This window comes from Megascapheus bottae, chromosome 24, assembly GCF_031878675.1.
Source record: "Megascapheus bottae isolate mThoBot1 chromosome 24, mThoBot2.hap1, whole genome shotgun sequence".
NCBI lineage: Eukaryota > Metazoa > Chordata > Mammalia > Rodentia > Geomyidae > Megascapheus > Megascapheus bottae.
Window position 1 is genome coordinate 12,112,362 of NC_143532.1, and position 18,834 is coordinate 12,131,195.

At 50.2% G+C, this 18,834-nt stretch overlaps 4 protein-coding genes across 6 annotated transcripts in view; 3 read left to right on the forward strand and 1 right to left on the reverse strand.

Moving 5' to 3' along the window:
• The first annotated feature begins 59 nt into the window (after nt 1-59).
• Nucleotides 60-4,236, forward strand: Lcat (lecithin-cholesterol acyltransferase). Of its 2 annotated transcripts, none has more exons than XM_090357406.1 (6): nt 60-358; nt 1,022-1,178; nt 1,255-1,370; nt 1,475-1,570; nt 1,652-1,876; nt 3,325-4,236. In XM_090357406.1, exons 1-6 carry the CDS (start codon nt 205-207, stop codon nt 3,864-3,866), a joined length of 1,290 nt encoding a protein of 429 aa, XP_090213532.1. In that variant the 5' UTR covers nt 60-204; the 3' UTR covers nt 3,867-4,236. The 2 variants fall into 2 exon arrangements, with proteins under 2 accessions (XP_090213532.1, XP_090213533.1); XM_090357407.1 differs by having other exon boundaries at nt 1,157-1,178.
• The window catches only part of Pskh1 (protein serine kinase H1), a 43,303-nt gene continuing 26,291 nt past the window's right edge, over nt 1,823-18,834 (reverse strand). Inside the window, exons 3-5 of one of the 2 annotated variants that reach the window (XR_016539548.1) lie at nt 15,356-15,756; nt 8,651-8,694; nt 1,823-1,903 (exon numbers count right to left, since the gene is read on the reverse strand). Coding sequence is in view for 1 of the 2 variants with exons in the window: in XM_090357408.1 (XP_090213534.1) it covers nt 15,439-15,756 (318 nt within the window). In the remaining variant the exon portion in view is untranslated. Of the gene's footprint in view, nt 1,904-8,650; nt 8,695-14,904; nt 15,757-18,834 lie in introns of those variants that run through there. The other variant, XM_090357408.1, reaches the window with a different exon arrangement.
• On the forward strand, nt 5,827-8,149 carry Psmb10 (proteasome 20S subunit beta 10). Its single transcript, XM_090357409.1, has 8 exons — nt 5,827-5,983; nt 6,173-6,260; nt 6,346-6,443; nt 6,536-6,676; nt 6,905-7,020; nt 7,112-7,170; nt 7,746-7,897; nt 7,992-8,149. Exons 1-8 carry the CDS (start codon nt 5,928-5,930, stop codon nt 8,101-8,103), a joined length of 822 nt encoding a protein of 273 aa, XP_090213535.1. The 5' UTR covers nt 5,827-5,927; the 3' UTR covers nt 8,104-8,149.
• Ctrl (chymotrypsin like) lies at nt 8,907-12,465 on the forward strand. The gene is made up of 7 exons (XM_090357411.1): nt 8,907-10,638; nt 11,173-11,276; nt 11,365-11,444; nt 11,563-11,644; nt 11,767-11,947; nt 12,032-12,165; nt 12,246-12,465. Exons 1-7 carry the CDS (start codon nt 10,587-10,589, stop codon nt 12,405-12,407), a joined length of 795 nt encoding a protein of 264 aa, XP_090213537.1. The 5' UTR covers nt 8,907-10,586; the 3' UTR covers nt 12,408-12,465.

The window sequence follows — 18,834 nt, forward strand, 5'->3', positions numbered from 1 at the left end:
TCCCTGGCGCCAAGGGGAGAAGCAGAACTGAACTCAGGCCCAAAACCGGCTCTTGGAGGCTGTGCCCCTTTCCTGGCAGTGGCGATCTTTGGCCACCCCCCATTGGCTGTCCTGTCCCTCCCACTGGCTCTGGGGCCCTCCCTCCCTGACAGCTGATAAGGCCAGCCTGAGACTGCTTCATCTGGCAGTAGGCACTGGGTTGGAATGGGGCTGCCTGGCTCCCTATGGCAGTGGGTACCACTGTTCCTGGGGCTGCTGCTCCCCCCTGCCACCCCCTTCTGGCTCTTCAATGTGCTCTTCCCCCCGCATACCACGCCCAAGGCTGAACTCAGTAACCACACACCGCCCGTCATTCTCGGTAAGCCCCCACCAGGTCCCTAATGCACCAGGCCACACCTTAGGAGGCCTGACACCCCAGCCCCACAGCAGTAGAAGCTGCCAAGGCTCTTCTGCCCTTCCATTAACCCTGATTCCCACTTCCAGTGGGGAGAGGCCAAAGGCTTGTCCTACAGAGAAGTCACCCCATCTTTTACCACACTTCTTTTGTTTGCTGTGGAAGGGTAAGGTGGGAGGGTCCGGAGTGCCCAACGTTTTGGTCAGAGCATTCTATCTGTGGTCAGCTGCAACTGCATTGGGTCCTGGAACAAGCCCCTACTAGCCGCCGCCCCCCCCCCCCCCCATTAAGGACCAACTCAGAGCAGGAAAGCCTGCCCCCTTCTCAGGCCCAGCCCCCAACCCCATACCTGTGTTCTTACCTTGGACTTTGGCGGTAATGAGAAGCCAGGCTGGATGTTTACTTTGTGGGGAAAAGGGGTCAGTGGCCTTGGCTCCTGCGCCTTCCCTGCCTGAAGGGAGCCTTTGCTTTAGGCTCTTGGGGAGCAGGGGAGAAGAGAGTGTGGGATCAGGAAGGAAGAAGTATGGTTAGTACGTGGGAGTTGAGGGGATAGGAGTTGGAAGGGTGGGGTTGGTCTGGAGGGTGAAGGGAAGCCAAGGAGTACAGAGTGAGAGCCAGTGCCCACAGTGCCTGGCTGCCTGGGGAATCAGCTAGAAGCCAAGCTGGACAAGCCGGATGTGGTGAACTGGATGTGCTACCGCAAGACAGAGGACTTCTTTACCATCTGGCTGGATCTCAATATGTTTCTGCCCCTTGGGGTAGACTGTTGGATTGATAATACCAGGTATGTGCCATGTGCTTTGCCCAGCCCCTACGCACAGCCCTTGGCTACTGACAGCTGAGTGTCCCACTGTCCCCAGGGTTGTCTACAATCGCAGTTCTGGACGTGTTTCCAATGCCCCTGGTGTACAGATCCGGGTCCCTGGCTTTGGCAAGACCTACTCTGTTGAATACTTAGACAAAAACAAGCTAGCAGGTGTGTGAACAGGGAGAATGGCTGGGAAATCTGGGCTCTGGTGGGCTAGCAGGGCTGGCCTGTGGATGTCATGACCACAACCTTATGCTGCTGGCTTCCTACAGGTTACATGCACACACTGGTGCAGAATCTGGTCAATAATGGGTATGTACGGGATGAGACAGTGAGGGCTGCCCCTTATGACTGGCGGCTGGAGCCTGGTGAGTGTCTGCTAGTTGTGGATTTGGGGTAAAGCACGTGACACTGGACTCCAACTTCTTTGACCCTTGCCCCACCTGTAGGCCAGCAGGAGGAGTACTACCGGAAGCTGGCGGGGCTGGTAGAAGAGATGCACGCTACCTATGGGAAGCCTGTTTTCCTCATTGGACACAGCCTTGGCTGCCTGCACTTGCTGTATTTCTTGCTGCGTCAGCCTCAGTCCTGGAAGGACCGCTTCATTGATGGTTTCATCTCTCTTGGGGCTCCTTGGGGCGGCTCTATCAAGCCCATGTTGGTCTTGGCCTCAGGTGAGAGGGCCTCTGATTATTTGTGTCCTATGGGAGGTAGAGGAAGAACGAAGCTTGATCACAGAGCTGGTGTCACTTTAGTTCACAATGGCAGACAACCTGGTGCATACCTGATATCATTTCCACCCCTGCCTGTGCCCCTGGGAGAGTCATTAGGATGGTTCCTTTTAGTCTATGTCAGTGATGACAAAAGGGAAGTAAATGAAGGTTATACACCACAGCAGTCTGACTCTCATCTGTTTGTTCCTTGTTGCCTCACATCTTGGCCACCCAACTTTTAGTTGCTTTCTGCTTCCAAGGGTCCCTATATCAGGGATCTGGATCAACCAGTCAGGACTCCTGTCCTTCCCTAAGGAACCCCCAGAGACCCAGCACCAGTACAAGACTTTTTTTTGCCAGTCCTGGGCTTGAGCTCAGAGCCTTGGACTTTCTCAAGGCTAGAGCTCTACCACTTGAGCCTCAGCACCACTTCCGGTTTTTTTTTTTTTTCTATGTATGTGGTACCAAGGAATCAAACCTGGGCCTTCGTGCATGCTAGGCAAGCACTCTACCACTAGGCCAAACTCCCAGCCCCCAGCACCAGCACAGCCCAGCTATATGCCTTGCACAGCTAGGCCGCACCTTCCTACAAGCTGTCAATTTCTCTTACCCAATTAAGACTGTACCACTAGCTGGGTGTTGGTGGCTCATACCTATAATCAGCTTCTCAGGAGGCTGAGATATGAGGATTACAGTTCAAAGCCAGACCGGATAAGAAAGCCCATGAGACTCTTATCTCCAATTAACCGAGAAGACCAGAAATGGCACTGTGGCTCAAAGTGATTTGAGTGCTAGCCTTGAGCAAAAGAGCTCAAAGACAGTGGTCAGGCTGCGAGTTCAAGCCTCATAATCAACAACAACAAAAAGTTTCCATGAGTACAGATACAACCTCATCTTATCCTTCCCAAAATTCATCCCTGGAATATATGCAGCATAGGACCTACACAGAGCGTGAGAGAGAACAGCTAGCATGGCTTTACACACTAGTAAGCACCCCTCCCCATATAGTGCCACCATCTTACGCTATCATGATCTCCCTTTTTTTTTTTTTTTTTTTGCCAGTCCTGGGCTTGAGCTCAGGGCCTGAGCACTGTCCTTGGACTTTCTCAAGGCTAGAGCTCTACCACTTGAGCCTCAGCACCACTTCCGGCTTTTTTCTATGTATGTGGTACCGAGGAATCGAACCTGGGTCTTCATGCATGCAAGGCAAGCACTTTAACCACTAGGCCAAACTCCCGGCCCGGTGATCTCCCCTTGGGACGGACTTCAAAAACCTTTACCATGCTAGATCCGCACTCTTACCACTATGGTATGCCCTACCCCTAGAACAAGCTTGGGCAATCCACTTATACTGGGGCAAATGGTGAGCCAGGCTCGGCTCCCTTCCCAGCATGCTCCTTTATCCATAGGTGACAACCAGGGCATTCCGATCATGTCCAGCATCAAACTGAGAGAGGAGCAGCGAATAACTACAACTTCCCCCTGGATGTTTCCTGCCCACCAGGTGTGGCCTGAGGACCACGTGTTCATTTCCACACCAAGCTTCAACTACACATATCGTGACTTCCAGCGTTTCTTTGCTGATCTGCGCTTTGAGGAAGGCTGGTACATGTGGCTTCAGTCACGTGACTTGCTGGCAGGCCTCCCAGCACCTGGTGTAGAAGTATACTGTCTGTATGGTGTGGGCCTGCCCACACCCCGCACCTACATTTATGACCATGGTTTTCCCTACACGGACCCTGTGACTTTGCTCTATGAGGATGGGGATGACACAGTAGCCACACGCAGCATGGAGCTCTGTGGCCAATGGCAGGGCCATCAACCACAGCCTGTCCACCTGCTGCCCCTGAATGGGACGGAGCACCTCAACATGGTCTTCAGCAACAAGACACTAGAGCACATCAATGCCATCCTGCTGGGTGCCTACCGCAGTCACACTCATGCTCCCTGAATAAAGACCTTAACTGTCATGAGCCCTGTGTGCTGTAGATTGAGAGGCACTACCAGGGCCCCTAAAGAAAGATTCATGCATCACCAGCCGCAGGCCTAGTGCTCAGTGGAGCAGACGACAAGATGGGCCCTGCTAAAGCCTGAACTTGAACTGCATACCCTGACATTTATGACTTCCCCCATTTTTCTGGTTGAGCTATTCAAGAAGCTTGCCCTGTGTCTGGCTCTGTGCTGAGCGCTAGGACTAGCATCAGCTATATTCAAATAGCTATAAGGGCAGAGAAAAAGGATGATCTGAGTTTCTTTTCCCTGCTCCAAGAAGGGAAGGTGAGATGGCCTGTCGAGGGCGGAGTGGGTAACATATATATATATATATATATATATATATATATATATATATATATATAAAATAAAAGTTTAGAACCTTGGAATGGAGGTGCCGTTTGTTAGTAGAGTACAAGACCCTGATTCAAACTAGTTCTGAAGAAAAAAATATATTTTGCTGTGCATCTGTGGCTCAGACCTATAATCCTAGCTACTCAGGAGGTTGAGATCTAACAATCACAGTTTGAAGCCAGCCCAGGCAGGAAAATCCATGAGACTCTTCTCTCCTATTAAGCACAAAAACAACAACAACAAAAAAGACAAGTGGAGGCCGGGAGTTTGGCCTAATGGTAGAGTGCTTGCCTAGTATGCACGAAGACCTGGGTTCAATTCCTTGGTACCACATACCTAGAAAAAAGCCAGAAGTAGTGCTGAGGCTTGAGTGGTAGAGCTCTAGCCTTGAGAAAGTCCAAGGATAGTGCTCAGGCACTGAGCTCAAGCCCAGGACTGGCAAAAAAAAAAAAAAAGACAAGTGGAGCTGTAGCTCAAGTGGTAGTGTACTAGCCTTGAGCACAAAAGCTCAGGGGCAGTGCCTAGACACTGAGTTCACTCACCAGGACCAGCACCAAGAAGAAAAGGATTGGGCCAGGAGTTTGGCCTAGTGGTACAGTGCTTGCCTACCATGCATGAAGACCCAGATTCGATTCCTTGGTCCCACAGACACAGAAAAAGCTGGAAGTGGTGCTGTGGCTCAAGAGGTAGAGCCCTAACTTTGAGAAAGCCCAAGGACAGTGCTCAGGCCATGACTTCAACCCAGGACTGGCAGAAAGAAAGAAAAAAAAAAGAAAGCAAAGCAAAAAGGATTTAGAATCTTAGAAGCGACAGCTATTGATCATGTTTCCCTCCTAACACCTGTTCTTTTGTGTGTTATGGACTGAACCCAAGTATGCTGCTCATGTCAGTACAGGCCTAAACTTCCAGCCCCTGAGCCAAAGAAGCCAAATGCTATGAAACAAATTTTGAGAAGCAGCAAGATGCTGAGCCATAGGGTCAGAATGGCTTCCTAGAGGAGGTGCAACCTAGACTGAGCCCAGAGGGCTCGCAGGAAACTTGGGTTTGAGCCCAAAAGTTGTGTGCAGCGGCTGAGAGATTCCAACTAGGAAACAGAATTCCACACTAGGAAGGGAGGAGAAATCCAAGGCCCTCCGCATGCAAAGCAAGCATTGTACCCCCAACCCATAGTATCCTGAGAGGGGGAAGATGAAACAGCTAGTATCACTGTAGCTGGGGACTGAACCTTAATAGTTGAGATTTCTGGTAGGGGACAAAGACAACAAGAGTAGCAGAGATAGGTAGAAGGTGATGAGAAATCAGCTAGGCCAATAACAATGCAGATTAGGCATGGATTTGAGAGCTTTAGGGTGTTGGCAGATGAGACAGTGCTTTGAGGTATCATGGAGAAAAGGGGTAAAAGGTTTGTCCTTTCCCTAAAGAGGACCCACGGAGCTGCACGGAGAGCCTAGCAAGGGGAATCTCTCCACTCCCAAGCTACCTAAGGCCAGAGGTGAAAGTGAAAGATCAAAACTCAAAGCCACCCCTGCAATAGAGTGGAGGCGAAAGTGAAAGCTGGAAGCGTGAAGTATAGCCTGGAAAGCCCCAGAAGCCGGACTTTGGGCTCCTCCTGGCTCCACTCTTCTGAAGGGCCCACAGAGCCTGGGTCAAAAACTTCTCTCCTGAGATGCTTAAGCCTGTGCTGGAGCCCCGAGGGGGCTTCTCCTTCGAGAACTGCCAGAGGTGAGTGGGTGTGTTTTAGTCACCAGCTGCTTGTGTTTTGCTCTGGCCTTTTACGTGGAGGCTGTGGGGGAGAAAGGCGTGAGTTGGAAGACCTGGGTTTCAGACCAGGGGGAATGAGGGAGTCCTGGTAGGGTGGGGGAGATGCAACTGGAGCGGAACTAAAACCTGGACAACCTCCTCCATTTCCAGAAACGCATCCTTGGAAGGCGTCCTCCCAGGGCTCCGAGTCCCTCGGGCCCGCAAGACCGGCACCACCATTGCGGGACTCGTGTTCCGAGTAAGGGGAATGGGGACCTCTGGGGAGCTAGAAGGGGAGCTGCAGGGGAAAGGGGGGGATCGGCTGAGCGGCCCCTCCTCTGCAGGATGGGGTCATCCTGGGCGCCGATACGCGGGCCACCAGCGACTCTGTCGTGATGGACAAGAGCTGCCAGAAGATCCACTGCATCGCTCCCCAAATCTAGTGAGAACCCCCGAGCCCAACTCGGCCCCTCCCACCCCACGCAGTCCCGAGGCGCGCCCGGTCACCCCCACCCACCCTCCCTTCACCCTCAGCTGCTGTGGGGCTGGAGTAGCCGCGGATGCCGAGATGACCGCGCGGATGACAGCGTCCAACATGGAGCTACACGCGCTGTCCACCGGCCGAGAGCCTCGGGTGGCTACGCTGACCCGTATACTACGCCAGACGCTCTTCCGGTGCGGGGATGAGATGACAAGAGGGGACATTTCCGGATGGACCGGGCAGGGAAGGGTGTGTGGGGGAGGCGTTGAAGGAAGACGGCTACCTACCTAGAACCGGAAGAGGCGGGCCCAAGAGGCACAGGAAACAGGAAGGAGTTCCGTCCCTAGGACAGCGAACCAAGGGGAGGGGCGGGGGCCTCAGGGGGCGGGACATGGAAGTGATTCACACCAATCCGCAAGCAGGTATCGAGGCCATGTGGGCGCGTCGCTGGTCGTGGGCGGGGTAGACCTGACCGGACCGCAGCTGTACAGTGTACACCCCCACGGATCCTACAGTCGTCTGCCCTTCACCGCCCTGGGTGAGCTCTTCCTTTCCCCACCAACTCTGCCCCTGTAAGCCTCGCTCATGTTTGTCCTCGAGCTGACCTCTTATACCTCTCCTGCCTGCAGGCTCCGGACAAGATGCAGCCCTGGCAGTGCTGGAGGACCGGTTCCAGCCAAACATGACGGTGAACGATCTCTAAGCCCTACTACTTAGTCTCTAGGGGGAAACGGAGGGGAGCCAGGGGAATGTAGAGGAACCCTAAACCAAGTGTAGAAGTTAGGAAAGACTTGGAGGAAGTGACTGACTAGAGACTGAATGATGATAGAGAAGTGGGGATCCCTTAAGTACCAAAGCCTGATGGCTGAGAAAAGCCTAGGGAAAAGGAAAATCCCAGTGCTGTCCTTGAAGTCTGAAGTCTGGACTTTGGAGAGGGGTGGAAGTCGGTGACTTGTTTCAGAGATGGCCAAGATCCAGAAACACAGTGAACCAGATGATTAGAGTCCAAGACTAGATTAGATGGGTGGGGAGACTTCTCGAAGAGGGCCACAATGTAAGTGACACAGAAATTTGCAAAGAGGGATAGTAATGGGTGGAAGGAACCCAAGGCTTTGGGAGAGGGATATAGAGACCAAGGGAAGGGAATTTGAGATTGGGTGTGCACAAAGGGGAAATAAATGTAAGAGTTCAGATTAATTCTCCATAGGGAAGCCTGAGGTAACACCAGAGGGCTCATTAGGCCTCACCCACACATTACCACAGATGGAGGCTGCACAGGAACTGCTGGTGGAAGCCATCACTGCAGGAATCTTGGGTGATCTGGGCTCTGGGGGTAGCGTGGATGCATGTGTGATCACTGCAACCAGTGCCAAGCTGCTGCGAACACTGAGCACACCCACAAAGCCAATGGAAAGGTGGGTGCAGGAGAGGGGAAACCACAAATAATGGGGCAATAGAAGGGGCCACAAAGAGGGTAGGTAGCTGGAAGCTCTCCCTCCTCCCTTCTAGGCATGCAGGATACCACTTTGCTCCTGGAACCACTGCCATCCTGACCCAAGAAGTGAAGCCATTAACCCTAGAGCTCCTGGAGGAAACTGTGATGGCCATGGAGGTGGTGTGAGTGGCTGGAACCTTATAAACCCAGACAATATAAACAATTAAACAAATGTCTGTGCTGTTTTTTGATAGAACATGGCTGGCCAGGCAGCAAAGCTGTATAGCTAAGGTATTCCTGCAAGGGTCCCTGGCTCCCACACTTCCAGAGTGCTCTTACCACCATCAGGCATCTGGCATCCATCCCTCCAGAACCCCAGCCTTAGCCAGTATTGCAGGCTGGAGGTGGAAAGCTCCATTGCTTTCCCTCCAAACCTTTCTTCTGACTTGACCATGCTGTATCAATTCTCCATACCACTTCCCTGCTTTGCTCTTGCCCTCCACTGAGGACTACTGTAAAACCCACAAGGCCTCATGGACAAACCCTACCAGAGCCTTTCTCTGGCCCATCTGTGACCCAGACAAAGCTCATATCTCAGTCATGCCTGCCTCAGGCTTTAGGGGTACAGTGCTAACAGAGGGACCATCTCCTAAACCAATAGCATATTTTCACCAAGCATCTGTCATTCCTGCAATGCTTTTACCTGTAACATACCTCAGATGACTAGACTCACCTGAGTCATTTACATCAAGCTGATCTTCATCTGTGCATGCTGGGCTGTGAGTAGAGAGATCAACATCAAATTTTCTGGCTGATAAGGATCATGGACTCATTGGGGAAAGAGAACACATTTATCCAAGAAGGCTTAGCTAAGCACCAACCAAGTCTAGGGGTTGGGTTCTGGGACGCACATCCTGTCCTGAAGAGAAGGTATCTTAAACTGAATATTCTTGGGTTTGATTGTACTCCCTGAAATACCTTATTGGGAAACCATCAAACTCTATAAGTTGAAGGAATGTTAAAATCCTATATTCACTAGATTTTACAGTTCCTATTTTGTTACATTTGCTTGACCATACCTGTCTATCCTTTGTTACATTTGCTTGACCATATCTATCTACCCACACTTCTTTTCTTCCTTTTTTTTTTTTTTTTTTTTTGATTTGCTGTGGGGCATGAACTTGGGACCTGGGTACTGTCCCTGAGCTTTTTTGCCCAAGACTAGCACTCTACCACTTTGAGCACCGTTCTACTTCCAGTTTTTCTGATGGTTCATTGCAGATAGTCTCACAGACTTTCTGGCCCAGGAAAGTGAACCAGTATTCTCAGCTGTCAGCCTCCTGAGTAGCTAGGGATACAGGCCCAGGCTCCATCCTCTTCTCTTTCTTTCTTCCTTTTTTATTTTGCTACTCCTGGGGCTCGAACTCAAGGCCCGAGCACTGTCCTTGGGCTTTCTCAAGGCTAGAACTCTACCACTTGAACCACAGCACCATTTCTTGCTTTTTCTATGTTTGTGGTACCAAGAAATGGAACCCGCGTCTTCATGCATGCTAGGCAAGCACTCTTACCACTAGGCCAAACTCATGGCCTTCTATCCACACTCTTTTTTTTTTGGTCAGTCATGGGGCTTGAACTCTGGGCCTAGGTGTTGTCCTTGAGCTCTTCAGCTCAAGGCTATACCCTACCCCTTGAGCCACAGCCCCACTGCCCGTTTTGTTTTTTTTGGCCAGTCTTGCGCTTGAGCTCAGGGCCTGAGCACTGTTCTTGGACTTTCTCAACGCTAGAGCTCTACCACTTGAGCCTTAGCACCATTTCTGGCTTTTTTCTATGTATGTGGTACTGAAGAATCGAACCCGGGTCTTTGTGCATGCTAGGCAAGCACTCTACCACTAGGCCAAACTCCCAGCCCCCACTGCCCGTTTTCTAATGATTAATTGGAGATATGAGTCTCATGTTCTTTAGTGCCCAGGCTGGCTTTGAACCATGATCCTCAGATCTCAGCCTCCTGAGTAGCTAGAATTACAGGCGTGAGCCACCATGCATAGCTCCATCCATACTTCTAACACCCATCATTCATCTAATTTTTTTTTTTCTGCCAGTCCTGGGGCATGAGCTCAGGGCCGGAGCACTATCCTTGGACTTTCTCAAGGCTAGAGTTCTACCACTGGAGCCTCAGCACCACTTCCGGCTGTTTTCTATGTATGTGGTACCAAGGAATCAAACCTGGGTCTTTGTGCATGCTGGGCAAGCACTCAACCACTAGGCCAAACTCCTGGCCCTCATCTAACTTTTATAGAGGTGTTTTTCTCATGTTAGGGGTATTACTTGGGTGAGAGCTCAAGGCATCATACTTGCTAGGCTAGTGTTCTGACATTACAGACCTAATCTGTCCATATGTCCGTGGCACAAGCAGTCAATACTTAGGATACGAAGTAGTTTAGGGAGCCAATCAGAAGGCAGGCTTTAGGAGGTGGAGATGAGAGCCAAACACCTGGACTTCCAGATAAGTCCAAGCCTGGTCAAAGAAAGTCTAAGAAGACTATTTGAGTGGACTGTGGGAGTGGACTGAGTCTACACAGCTGGCTGATCTCAGGTCTATTATGTTAGCTCAAGGACAAAGACACCTATAAATAAAACTAGGCCCAGTTCTCAATCTGACAACTGCCACAATGCTACTGTTTAGCCTGACTCTTTGCCTGGTCTTCCTCAGCTCTTCTTGGGGTAAGTGAGCTGGAGCTGACTAGCCTGGGACAACTTGGCTCTCAGTTCATCCAGAGGGCCACAGGGAAAGAACCAGCCTGTCTAGAAGGGAAGCAGGAAGACAGCATAGGTAAAGAGATGGAGGAAGAGGTGGACAAGAGCTTGGGCCAGGCCTGAAAGGACTCATAAGGCAGATCTATTTAATTAGCATGTGTGGTTTAGGAAGAGCCTCTGACTGCATGAAAAGTAAGAACCATTCAGGCTTGGAGGGATGGAGGGCCAGAGAGACTATGTGAGGGATCATGAAGAAATGGCCTGGTGATGAAGTTAGGGAACAAGGATGGAGTAGAGACTAGGTCGGAAATGTGGGAGAACAGACAGGATTGGGGGGTGGGGGGGCTGGTTAAATAGCTAACTAAGATAGCTATTGATGCCGAGAAGGGCTAGTGACAGCCCTTTCAATTTGGATACCTTGGGGTGACACAGCCTGGGGAAGACTTTTGGGGAAAGTGGGGAGAAGGCTGGGCTATAGATCCTTACCAGCTCACTGGCCAGGCTGCGGAGTTCCTGCCATCACGCCAGCACTGAAGTTCAACCAAAGGATTGTCAATGGGGAGAATGCTGTGCCGGGCTCGTGGCCCTGGCAGGTGTCCCTGCAGGTACACTTTCTTGGGTTGGGGCAGGATCCTGGGTGCTTACATCTACATGTAGCCTGAGTCTATGTTCATCTCTGACTTCTGACTCCAGGAAAAAAATGGCTTCCACTTCTGTGGAGGGTCTCTCATCAACCAGTACTGGGTAGTCACTGCTGCACACTGCACTGTCAGGTGAGTGCTTATGTTCCATCTGCCCTGCCAAGGGCAGGACAGGCATCCCACCTCTTTCCCTTGGATGCCTATCTTGCTTTGCACCCTTGGCAGCTGCCCATTCCCATTCTCACTGTAGTCCTGGCCGCCACTTTGTTGTCTTGGGTGAGTATGACCGATCATCCAACGCTGAGCCTATACAGGTGCTCTCCATCTCAAAGGTGAGTGCCTGGCTGCCTGCATGGGAAGGAGGGGTGGATGACAGGTGGGCTGCCTCAGCCCCAATGCTGGGTCCCTGTGCCTACTCCAGTCTGCCCCACATGGCTCTTTCTTGACTCTACAGGCTATTACACACCCCAACTGGAACCCCACAAATCTCAACAATGACTTGACACTCCTGAAGCTTGCCTCGCCAGCCCAATACACAACCCGTGTGTCACCAGTCTGTCTGGCAGCCTCAAACGAGGCACTGCCTGAAGGCCTCACATGTGTCACTACTGGCTGGGGCCGCCTCAGTGGCGTGGGTAAGAAGTTGGACCATAGCTGGGGAAGGGGAATAAGGGAACGAGCATTCTGAACCAGCCTGACCATCCCTTCCTGGCCCACAGGTAACGTGACACCATCACGTCTACAGCAGGCAGTTCTACCCCTGGTCACCGTGAATCAGTGCCGGCAGTACTGGGGCTCAAGTATCACTGATTCTATGATCTGTGCAGGTGCCTCAGGTGTTTCCTCATGTCAGGTGGGTAAACAAAGTCTGTCCTTTGGACTTCCCTACAACATTGACTCTCCAACTGACTTCTTTCCTTTTTTCCTTCTTAGGGTGACTCAGGAGGCCCTCTTGTCTGCCAGAAGGGGAACAGGTGGGTGCTGATTGGTGTTGTCTCCTGGGGCACTGAAAACTGCAATGTCCAAGCACCTGCCGTATACACTCGGGTTAGCAAGTTCAATACCTGGATCAACCAGGTCATAGCCTACAACTGAGACCCCCACCTCAATCAAATAAAGATCCCAAGCTCTATCTACTTGTGTACTCTAGTCTGTCATTTGGCTCAAGGGAAAGGAGCAACTCTGTAGGGTTCTTTTTTTTTTTTTTTTTTTTAACCAGTCCTGGGGCTTGAACTCAGGGCCTGGGCTTTCTCAAGGCTAGAGCTTGAGCCACAGCACCACTTCCAGCTTTTTCTATGTACATGGTTCCAAAGAATTGAGCCCAGGTCTTCGTGCATGCTAGGCAAACACTCTACCCCTAGGCCAAACTCCCGACCCAACTCTGCAGGGTTCTATCTCTATGTTAGACTCTGACTTCTGGCACCAAAGGGGCTGAAAACTCAGGATATTTCTACATCCCAGACTGGGACCCTCCACTTCTCCTCCTTTGAAGCAACACTTTGGTCCCACAACACAAATCCAGGGCTACCAGAATGAATGGGTAACCTTCCCCAGGGAAGGCGGCCTGTTTATTGAATACAGAGGATACATTACAAACTGAGTACACAAAATAAATAACTGCACATTTTCCATCCATGGTCCAGTCCATGGTATGAAGGCCCAGCGGGCCTATCTAAGGCCCATGACACCAAACTTCTTCAGAACCAGGCCTACCTGGGCAAAAGAGGATATAAATCCTCAGGACCTTAGGTCCCTAGAAACACTTGGAGAATTAGGGAAAAATTCTGAGGCCATGAGGCATGGGTTCTCCACCACCTCCTGCCCAGGGCACAGTGGGACAGAGGAGGAAGTACATAAGGCACAGTCAACTTGGCACTGAGTGGTGTCTTTGGTTTGATTCCCCACTAAAGGGAGCACACACAGAAAGAAGAGGACTTGGCCTAATGCTGCCCACTAGGAGGAGCTGAGTGCAGGTCAAGCTCTCCTTACAGGCTAGCTAAGCCCAAGCTGGGCCCTGGCCCTTCTTATCCATTTAAAGCAGCTGTAAAAGAAGGAAAACTTGAATTCCAGCCTGGTTAGTGATGGGGACACAGTTCTGGCTCAGTCCTCTGGGAAAACAGCCCCTCCCCCATCTCATAAGGACTCAAATAAGGACTTTCTTCAGCCTGAGATTCATCGGGGCCCAAAGTAGGTTAATGCTGTGAAAGGAAGTGGGTACAGGGTGGACAGAACAAGGCAGCTCTCACAGCAAGGCTAGTATCCCAGTCACCTAGAATTCAGAGGCCGATTACACAGTATGGCTAAGTTCCAGGAAGAGTTGCACAGAAGCAGGGCAGAAGGGGAAATGAACAGTCCAGGCCCCATTACTAACTCAGCAACTCCTTCCTATTTTAGTCTGAAAGACTGAAGCTGCGCATGCTTAAGTCTGACACTAGATGGCACCTTCGTTAAGCTATAGGGGAGAGCTGAGCAGAACCTGAAGGGAAGGGCAGTTGGGCAGTGCCAAAGGATGGAACCAGGGGGCCCTCTGCCTTGGCTCAGGTGTCCCAACCCCCCAGGTAGCAGCAGTAGGACTCCTTTTAACCTTCCCAGAGGTGGGAAGGAGACTTCTGGGAAATGCAATAGGCATCCAAGGGAAAGAGGGTAACAGTGGATTCTGCAAAGAAGGTACTGGGAGCAAAGAAGGCTATGAGCAATAACTTTTTTTTTTTTTTTTGCCAGTCCTGGGGCTTGAACTCAGGGTCTGAGCACTGTCTTTGGGTTTTCTCAAGGCTAGAGCTCTACCACTTGAGCCACAGTACCACTTTCGGATTTTTTTTTTTTTTTGGTGGGTCATGGGGCTTGAACTAGGCTAGGGCGCTGTCCCTGAGCTCTTCAGCTCAAGGCTACCACCTTACCCTTGAACCAAGCCTCACTTCTGATTTTCTAGAGGTTAACTGGAGATAAGAGTCTCAGGTCCTTTTGTGCCTGGGCTGGCCTTGAACCTTGATCCTTAGATCTCAGCCTCCTGAGTAGCTAGGATTACAGACACGAGCCACTTGGGCCAGGCTTCAACTTTTTCTATGTATGTGATAATGAGGAATCGAATCCAGGTCTTTGTGCATGCTGGGCAAGCACTCTACCACTAGGCCAAACTTCGGGTCCAAAAACCCTCTTATAAACAGGGGTTAGAGCCTGGGACAAGCCTGTCACCACCAAGGCTAATGTCCATGCCACAGCTCTACCACCAGAGATCCTGGCAAGTCTTGAGGCTAGGGAGGGTTTCTGGTGGCATCATGAAGGAAGACATCTTGGCTGGGAAGTGAGGACTACTTAAATCTAAGCAGGGGCAAGGAGTCTAGTTTAAGCGTCTGGAGTCTGCATCACAGCTGACATCAAAGTTGGACTTCCCATTGAATCACAATTTCTGTGTGTGTGTGTGTGTGTGTGTGTGTGTGTGTGTGTGTGGTTTATGTCAGTACTGAGGCTTAAACTCAGGACTCATGGACTTGCTCAGCTTTATCATTTATAGCTGGGCTCTACCACTTGAGCCATGCCTCCAGTTCTGGCCTTTGCTGGTTAATTGGAAATAACAAGGTCTCAAGGACTGTGAATCACAGTCCTCAGATCTCAGCCTCCTGAGATCTAGGGTTATAGCTGTGAGCCACAGGCATCCAGCTGGAGCATAATCTTAAGGGTCGGGATGGCATGGAATATATATGTAGAGAGGACAGACAGTGTTTTGTGGGGAAAAGAGGAGCAGTCTAAAAGTAACAAGTCCCAAAAGTCGTGGACCCTAAGAATCACTCTACCTGGCACTGTAGGCCACTTTGGTCTGGGAAAAAGCCAAAGGACAAGGGAGTAAGTGATGATCGGGTCCTGTCCCTTTCCCCAACTTATACAGCATACTTCCCACACAAAAAAAGGGGTAGCAGTGCTAGGCAAGGTTCCTAGTTGGGAGAGTGGAATCACTGTTCTCTGGGCCACCCATGGTAAGGGCAGAAAGGCACAGAGAAGAGGCTGGTGCCAGACATTCTCTATGTACCATTAGCCATGAGGCCTACCTCCAGAAGGGAACTGATCCCAGATGGCACAGCAGAAAGCAGCAAGGCTGAGACCATGGCATATGTATGTCACAGCTGGCGGTTCAGCCATTATACTGCTGTTGATAGCGCAGGTTGAGCTCCCGCAGCTCTCGTTCTCGAACACGGCGAGACTTGTTGGAACGTGTGGAGCGGCTGGAACGTGTGGACTGGGCAGATTTGGTGCTTTGGCAGCGAGAGGAGGCACGTTTGAGGAGGTTCTGGGAGATGGATCGATGCAGATTCTTCATGGATGAAGAAGCTGCCATGCTCACCACCCATGGGTGTCTCAGGGCCTGGAGTGCAGTCATCCGAGCTCCAGGGTCCACTGTCAGCAGGCGGTCAATGAAGTCTTTGGCAAGGTTGGACACACTGGGCCAGGGCTGGAGACCAAGGACAAGCATTAGAATGAAAGAGTCAACACTGTGCACCCTTCTGGATGAGGCCATCACCACAGCACTGGGACCTGCCAGCCTCCTTGCACTCCCTAGAGAGAGCTACCATCCAATCCCATGTATCATTCTCATTCTCCCTGACCTATTCAATGCTGGCCCAGGCTCCTGAGCAGGAGCTGTTTTGGTGGGCTAGTTTTTTAGGGAGGAAAAGAATGTCCACTAACCCAGAGAATGCTTTTTAAACATGTTTTGTATCAGTAATGGGGTTTGAACTCAGGGCTGGGGACTGTCACTTAGCTTTTTTGCTCAAGGCTAGCATTTTACCAATTAAGCAACAGTTCCATTTTTCTGGCTTTTTGTTAGATAACTGAAGATAAGTTTCAGGGGGGTTGGGAATGTGGCTTAGTGGTAGAGTGCTAGCATCCATGAAGCCTTGGGTTCGATTCTGCAGTAATACATAAACAATAAAAGCTGGCAGTGGCATGGCTCAAGAGGTAGAATTAGCACTCTGACAAAAAGAAGCTCAGGGACAGTGCTCTGACCTTGAGTTCAAGCCACAGGACTAGCAAAAACAAGAAAGTCTCAGAGACTTCCAGCCTTCGGAAGTCTCTGAACTGTGATCTTCACATGTCAGCTTCCTACTTAGTAGCTAGGATTATAGGAGTGAGTCATTGGTACCCAGTGACAGGGAGCTCAAGTGCTCTGGACCCAAAGCCTAGTTCACAGAGGTGGTCTTTAGGAGCACCTATAACTCAGAGACATTTTTATTATTTTTCTTTTTTTTTTGTGAGTCATGGGGCTTTATGAGGCTATCTTCCTTTAGAGACATTTGTTGCTGTTGTTGTTTTTGCCAGTCCTGGGCCTTCAATTCAGTGCCTGAGCACCGTCCTTGGGCTTTCTCAAGGCTACAGCTCTACTACTTGAGCCACAGCACCACTTCCGACTTTTTTGCTATGTATGTGATACCGAGGAATTGAACCCGGGTCTTCATGCATGCTAGGCAAGCACTCTACCACTAGGCCAAACTCCTGGCCCCCCTCAGAGACATTTTTAAAAAGAATAACCCACCACATCTTAGGCAAACTTAAACTCTAATACCAAGCAATCAAAATCAGGCCACTTAGCCAGGCACTGTGGCTCACGCCTGTAATCCTATCTACTCAGGAGGCTAAGATCTGAGAATCACAGTTCAAAGCCAGCCCGGCATTAAAGAATGTGAGACTCTTATCTTCTATTAATCTCTAGAAAAAGGGAAGTGGAGCTTGGCCCAAGGGTAGGGTGGTAGCCTTGAACTGAAGATCTGAAGGACAGCACCCAGGTGGAGTTCAAGCCCCATGACCCACACACACACAAAAATAATAATAAATAGATAAAATAAAAATTTAAAAAATCAGGCCACTTACAGGAAAGAGTGTGTGTGTGTGTATTTTTTTTTTGCCAGTCCTGGGGCTTGAACTCAGGGCTTGGTCACTGACCCTGAGCCTTTCTGTGCTCAAGTCTATCACTCTACCACGTGAGCCACAACACCACTTCCAGCTTTTTCTGTGTATGTAGTACTGAGGAATCAAACCCAGGGCTTCATGCATGCTAGGCAAGTACTCTACCACTAAGCCACACACCTGGCCTAAATTTTATAATTCTTAACATTAGGGTCCCAACAGTATCTAACTTCCAAGGCATTGCTGCTTCTCCTCAGGACAGAAGAGAAAAGCATATAGATTTCTCAGCTGCTGATAGATAGGGGCTCCTGGGGCCAGTGATGAAAGGCTCTTATCAAGGCACTTTCTTGTTTGCAAAACTTGACTAAACCACAGAGGGATCCTGTAAGCACTGTGTGTTAGGGTCTTTTTAGTACATTTTGTCCCCACAGAAGAGTACCACAAAGCTTACTCTGCTGCATGTGCCACATGTGCCCAGGACTGCTCGTCTCAGCCACACCCAGGATACTGTTCATCTCTGGGCTTTCACTTCTCTGGCTTGTCTTTACTTGGCTGAGCCTTAGGTCTCCAGAGTGAAGGACACTTCTTCAGATATCCTCCTACCTATGTCTACTATTCAAGCTGCATTTTTTTTTTGCCAGTGTCAGGGCTTGAACTCAGGGCCAGAGCACTGTCCTTGGGCTTTCTTAAGAATAGAGCTGTGCCACTTGAGGTACAGCACCATTTCCAGCTTTTTCTAGGCATGTGATACCAAGGAATTGAACCCAGGTCTTCGTGCACACTAGGCAAGCACTCTCACCACTAGGCCAAACTCCTGGCCCCTCCAGCTGCAATTTTTAGACTGCAAATTCAGCTGGACTCCAGTGGTTCATGCCTGTAATTCTAGCTACTCAGGAGGCTGAGGTCTAAGGGTTATGGTTCAAGGCCATCCAGGGCAGGAAAGTTATTGACACTCGTATTTTCAATTAACCATCAAAATACTAGAAGTGGCACTGTTGCTCAGAGTGGTCGAGTGCTACCCTGAGTAAAAAAGCTCAGGGACAGTGCCTAAGCTCAGAGTTTAAGCCCCATGACCTTAAAAAATACCACAAAATGAAAAGGTTTGTTTTCTTTTGTTGCTATACAAGGGTTAAACTCAAGACTTAGCACCTGTTAGGCAGGTGGTTCCTACCACTTGAGCCATGCCTTTAGCCAAAACTAAGGTTTTAGCTTTGGGTTTTTTTGTGTTTTTTTTTTTTTTAATCCATCCCCATTAGGCAGTGCCAAGCTTAGTGTCTGACATAGCATTCAGGAGATGTCCAGTAAGTACAGGGTCAGTGATTAATCACCAGTGGATGTGATGTGGTAAATGCTCTTTCCTGAAGCTGCTTCAGGAATGGGGTTCAACTGAGTTGGAGTCCATTGCTGGAGGACAGGGGCCAAGATCCTGCACCTTCTAGAAATACTTCCTACATAGGCTCTGAAGCTCCCAAAGAGAGGGGCTAGTTGAGACACTAGTGGCTCAGGCCTATACTCTTAGCTACGTAGGAGTCTGCGATCTAAAGGTTCTAATTTGAAGCTAGCCAGAGCAGACAAACCCAAGACTCTTATCTCCAATTAACCAGTAAAAAGCTGGAACTGGAGGAAT

Coding starts and splice junctions, on each gene's coding strand:
- Ctrl (XM_090357411.1), top strand. CDS start 10,587: ATGCTACTGTTTAGCCTGACTCTTTGCCTGGTCTTCCTCAGCTCTTCT. Junction 10,639..11,172: donor CTTCCTCAGCTCTTCTTGGG/GTAAGTGAGCTG, acceptor CTCACTGGCCAG/GCTGCGGAGTTCCTGCCATC. Junction 11,645..11,766: donor AGGTGCTCTCCATCTCAAAG/GTGAGTGCCTGG, acceptor TTGACTCTACAG/GCTATTACACACCCCAACTG.
- Lcat (XM_090357406.1), top strand. CDS start 205: ATGGGGCTGCCTGGCTCCCTATGGCAGTGGGTACCACTGTTCCTGGGG. Junction 1,371..1,474: donor AGACAAAAACAAGCTAGCAG/GTGTGTGAACAG, acceptor GGCTTCCTACAG/GTTACATGCACACACTGGTG. Junction 1,571..1,651: donor TGACTGGCGGCTGGAGCCTG/GTGAGTGTCTGC, acceptor CCCCACCTGTAG/GCCAGCAGGAGGAGTACTAC.
- Psmb10 (XM_090357409.1), top strand. CDS start 5,928: ATGCTTAAGCCTGTGCTGGAGCCCCGAGGGGGCTTCTCCTTCGAGAAC. Junction 6,677..6,904: donor CTACGCCAGACGCTCTTCCG/GTGCGGGGATGA, acceptor ATCCGCAAGCAG/GTATCGAGGCCATGTGGGCG. Junction 7,898..7,991: donor CCCACAAAGCCAATGGAAAG/GTGGGTGCAGGA, acceptor CCTCCCTTCTAG/GCATGCAGGATACCACTTTG.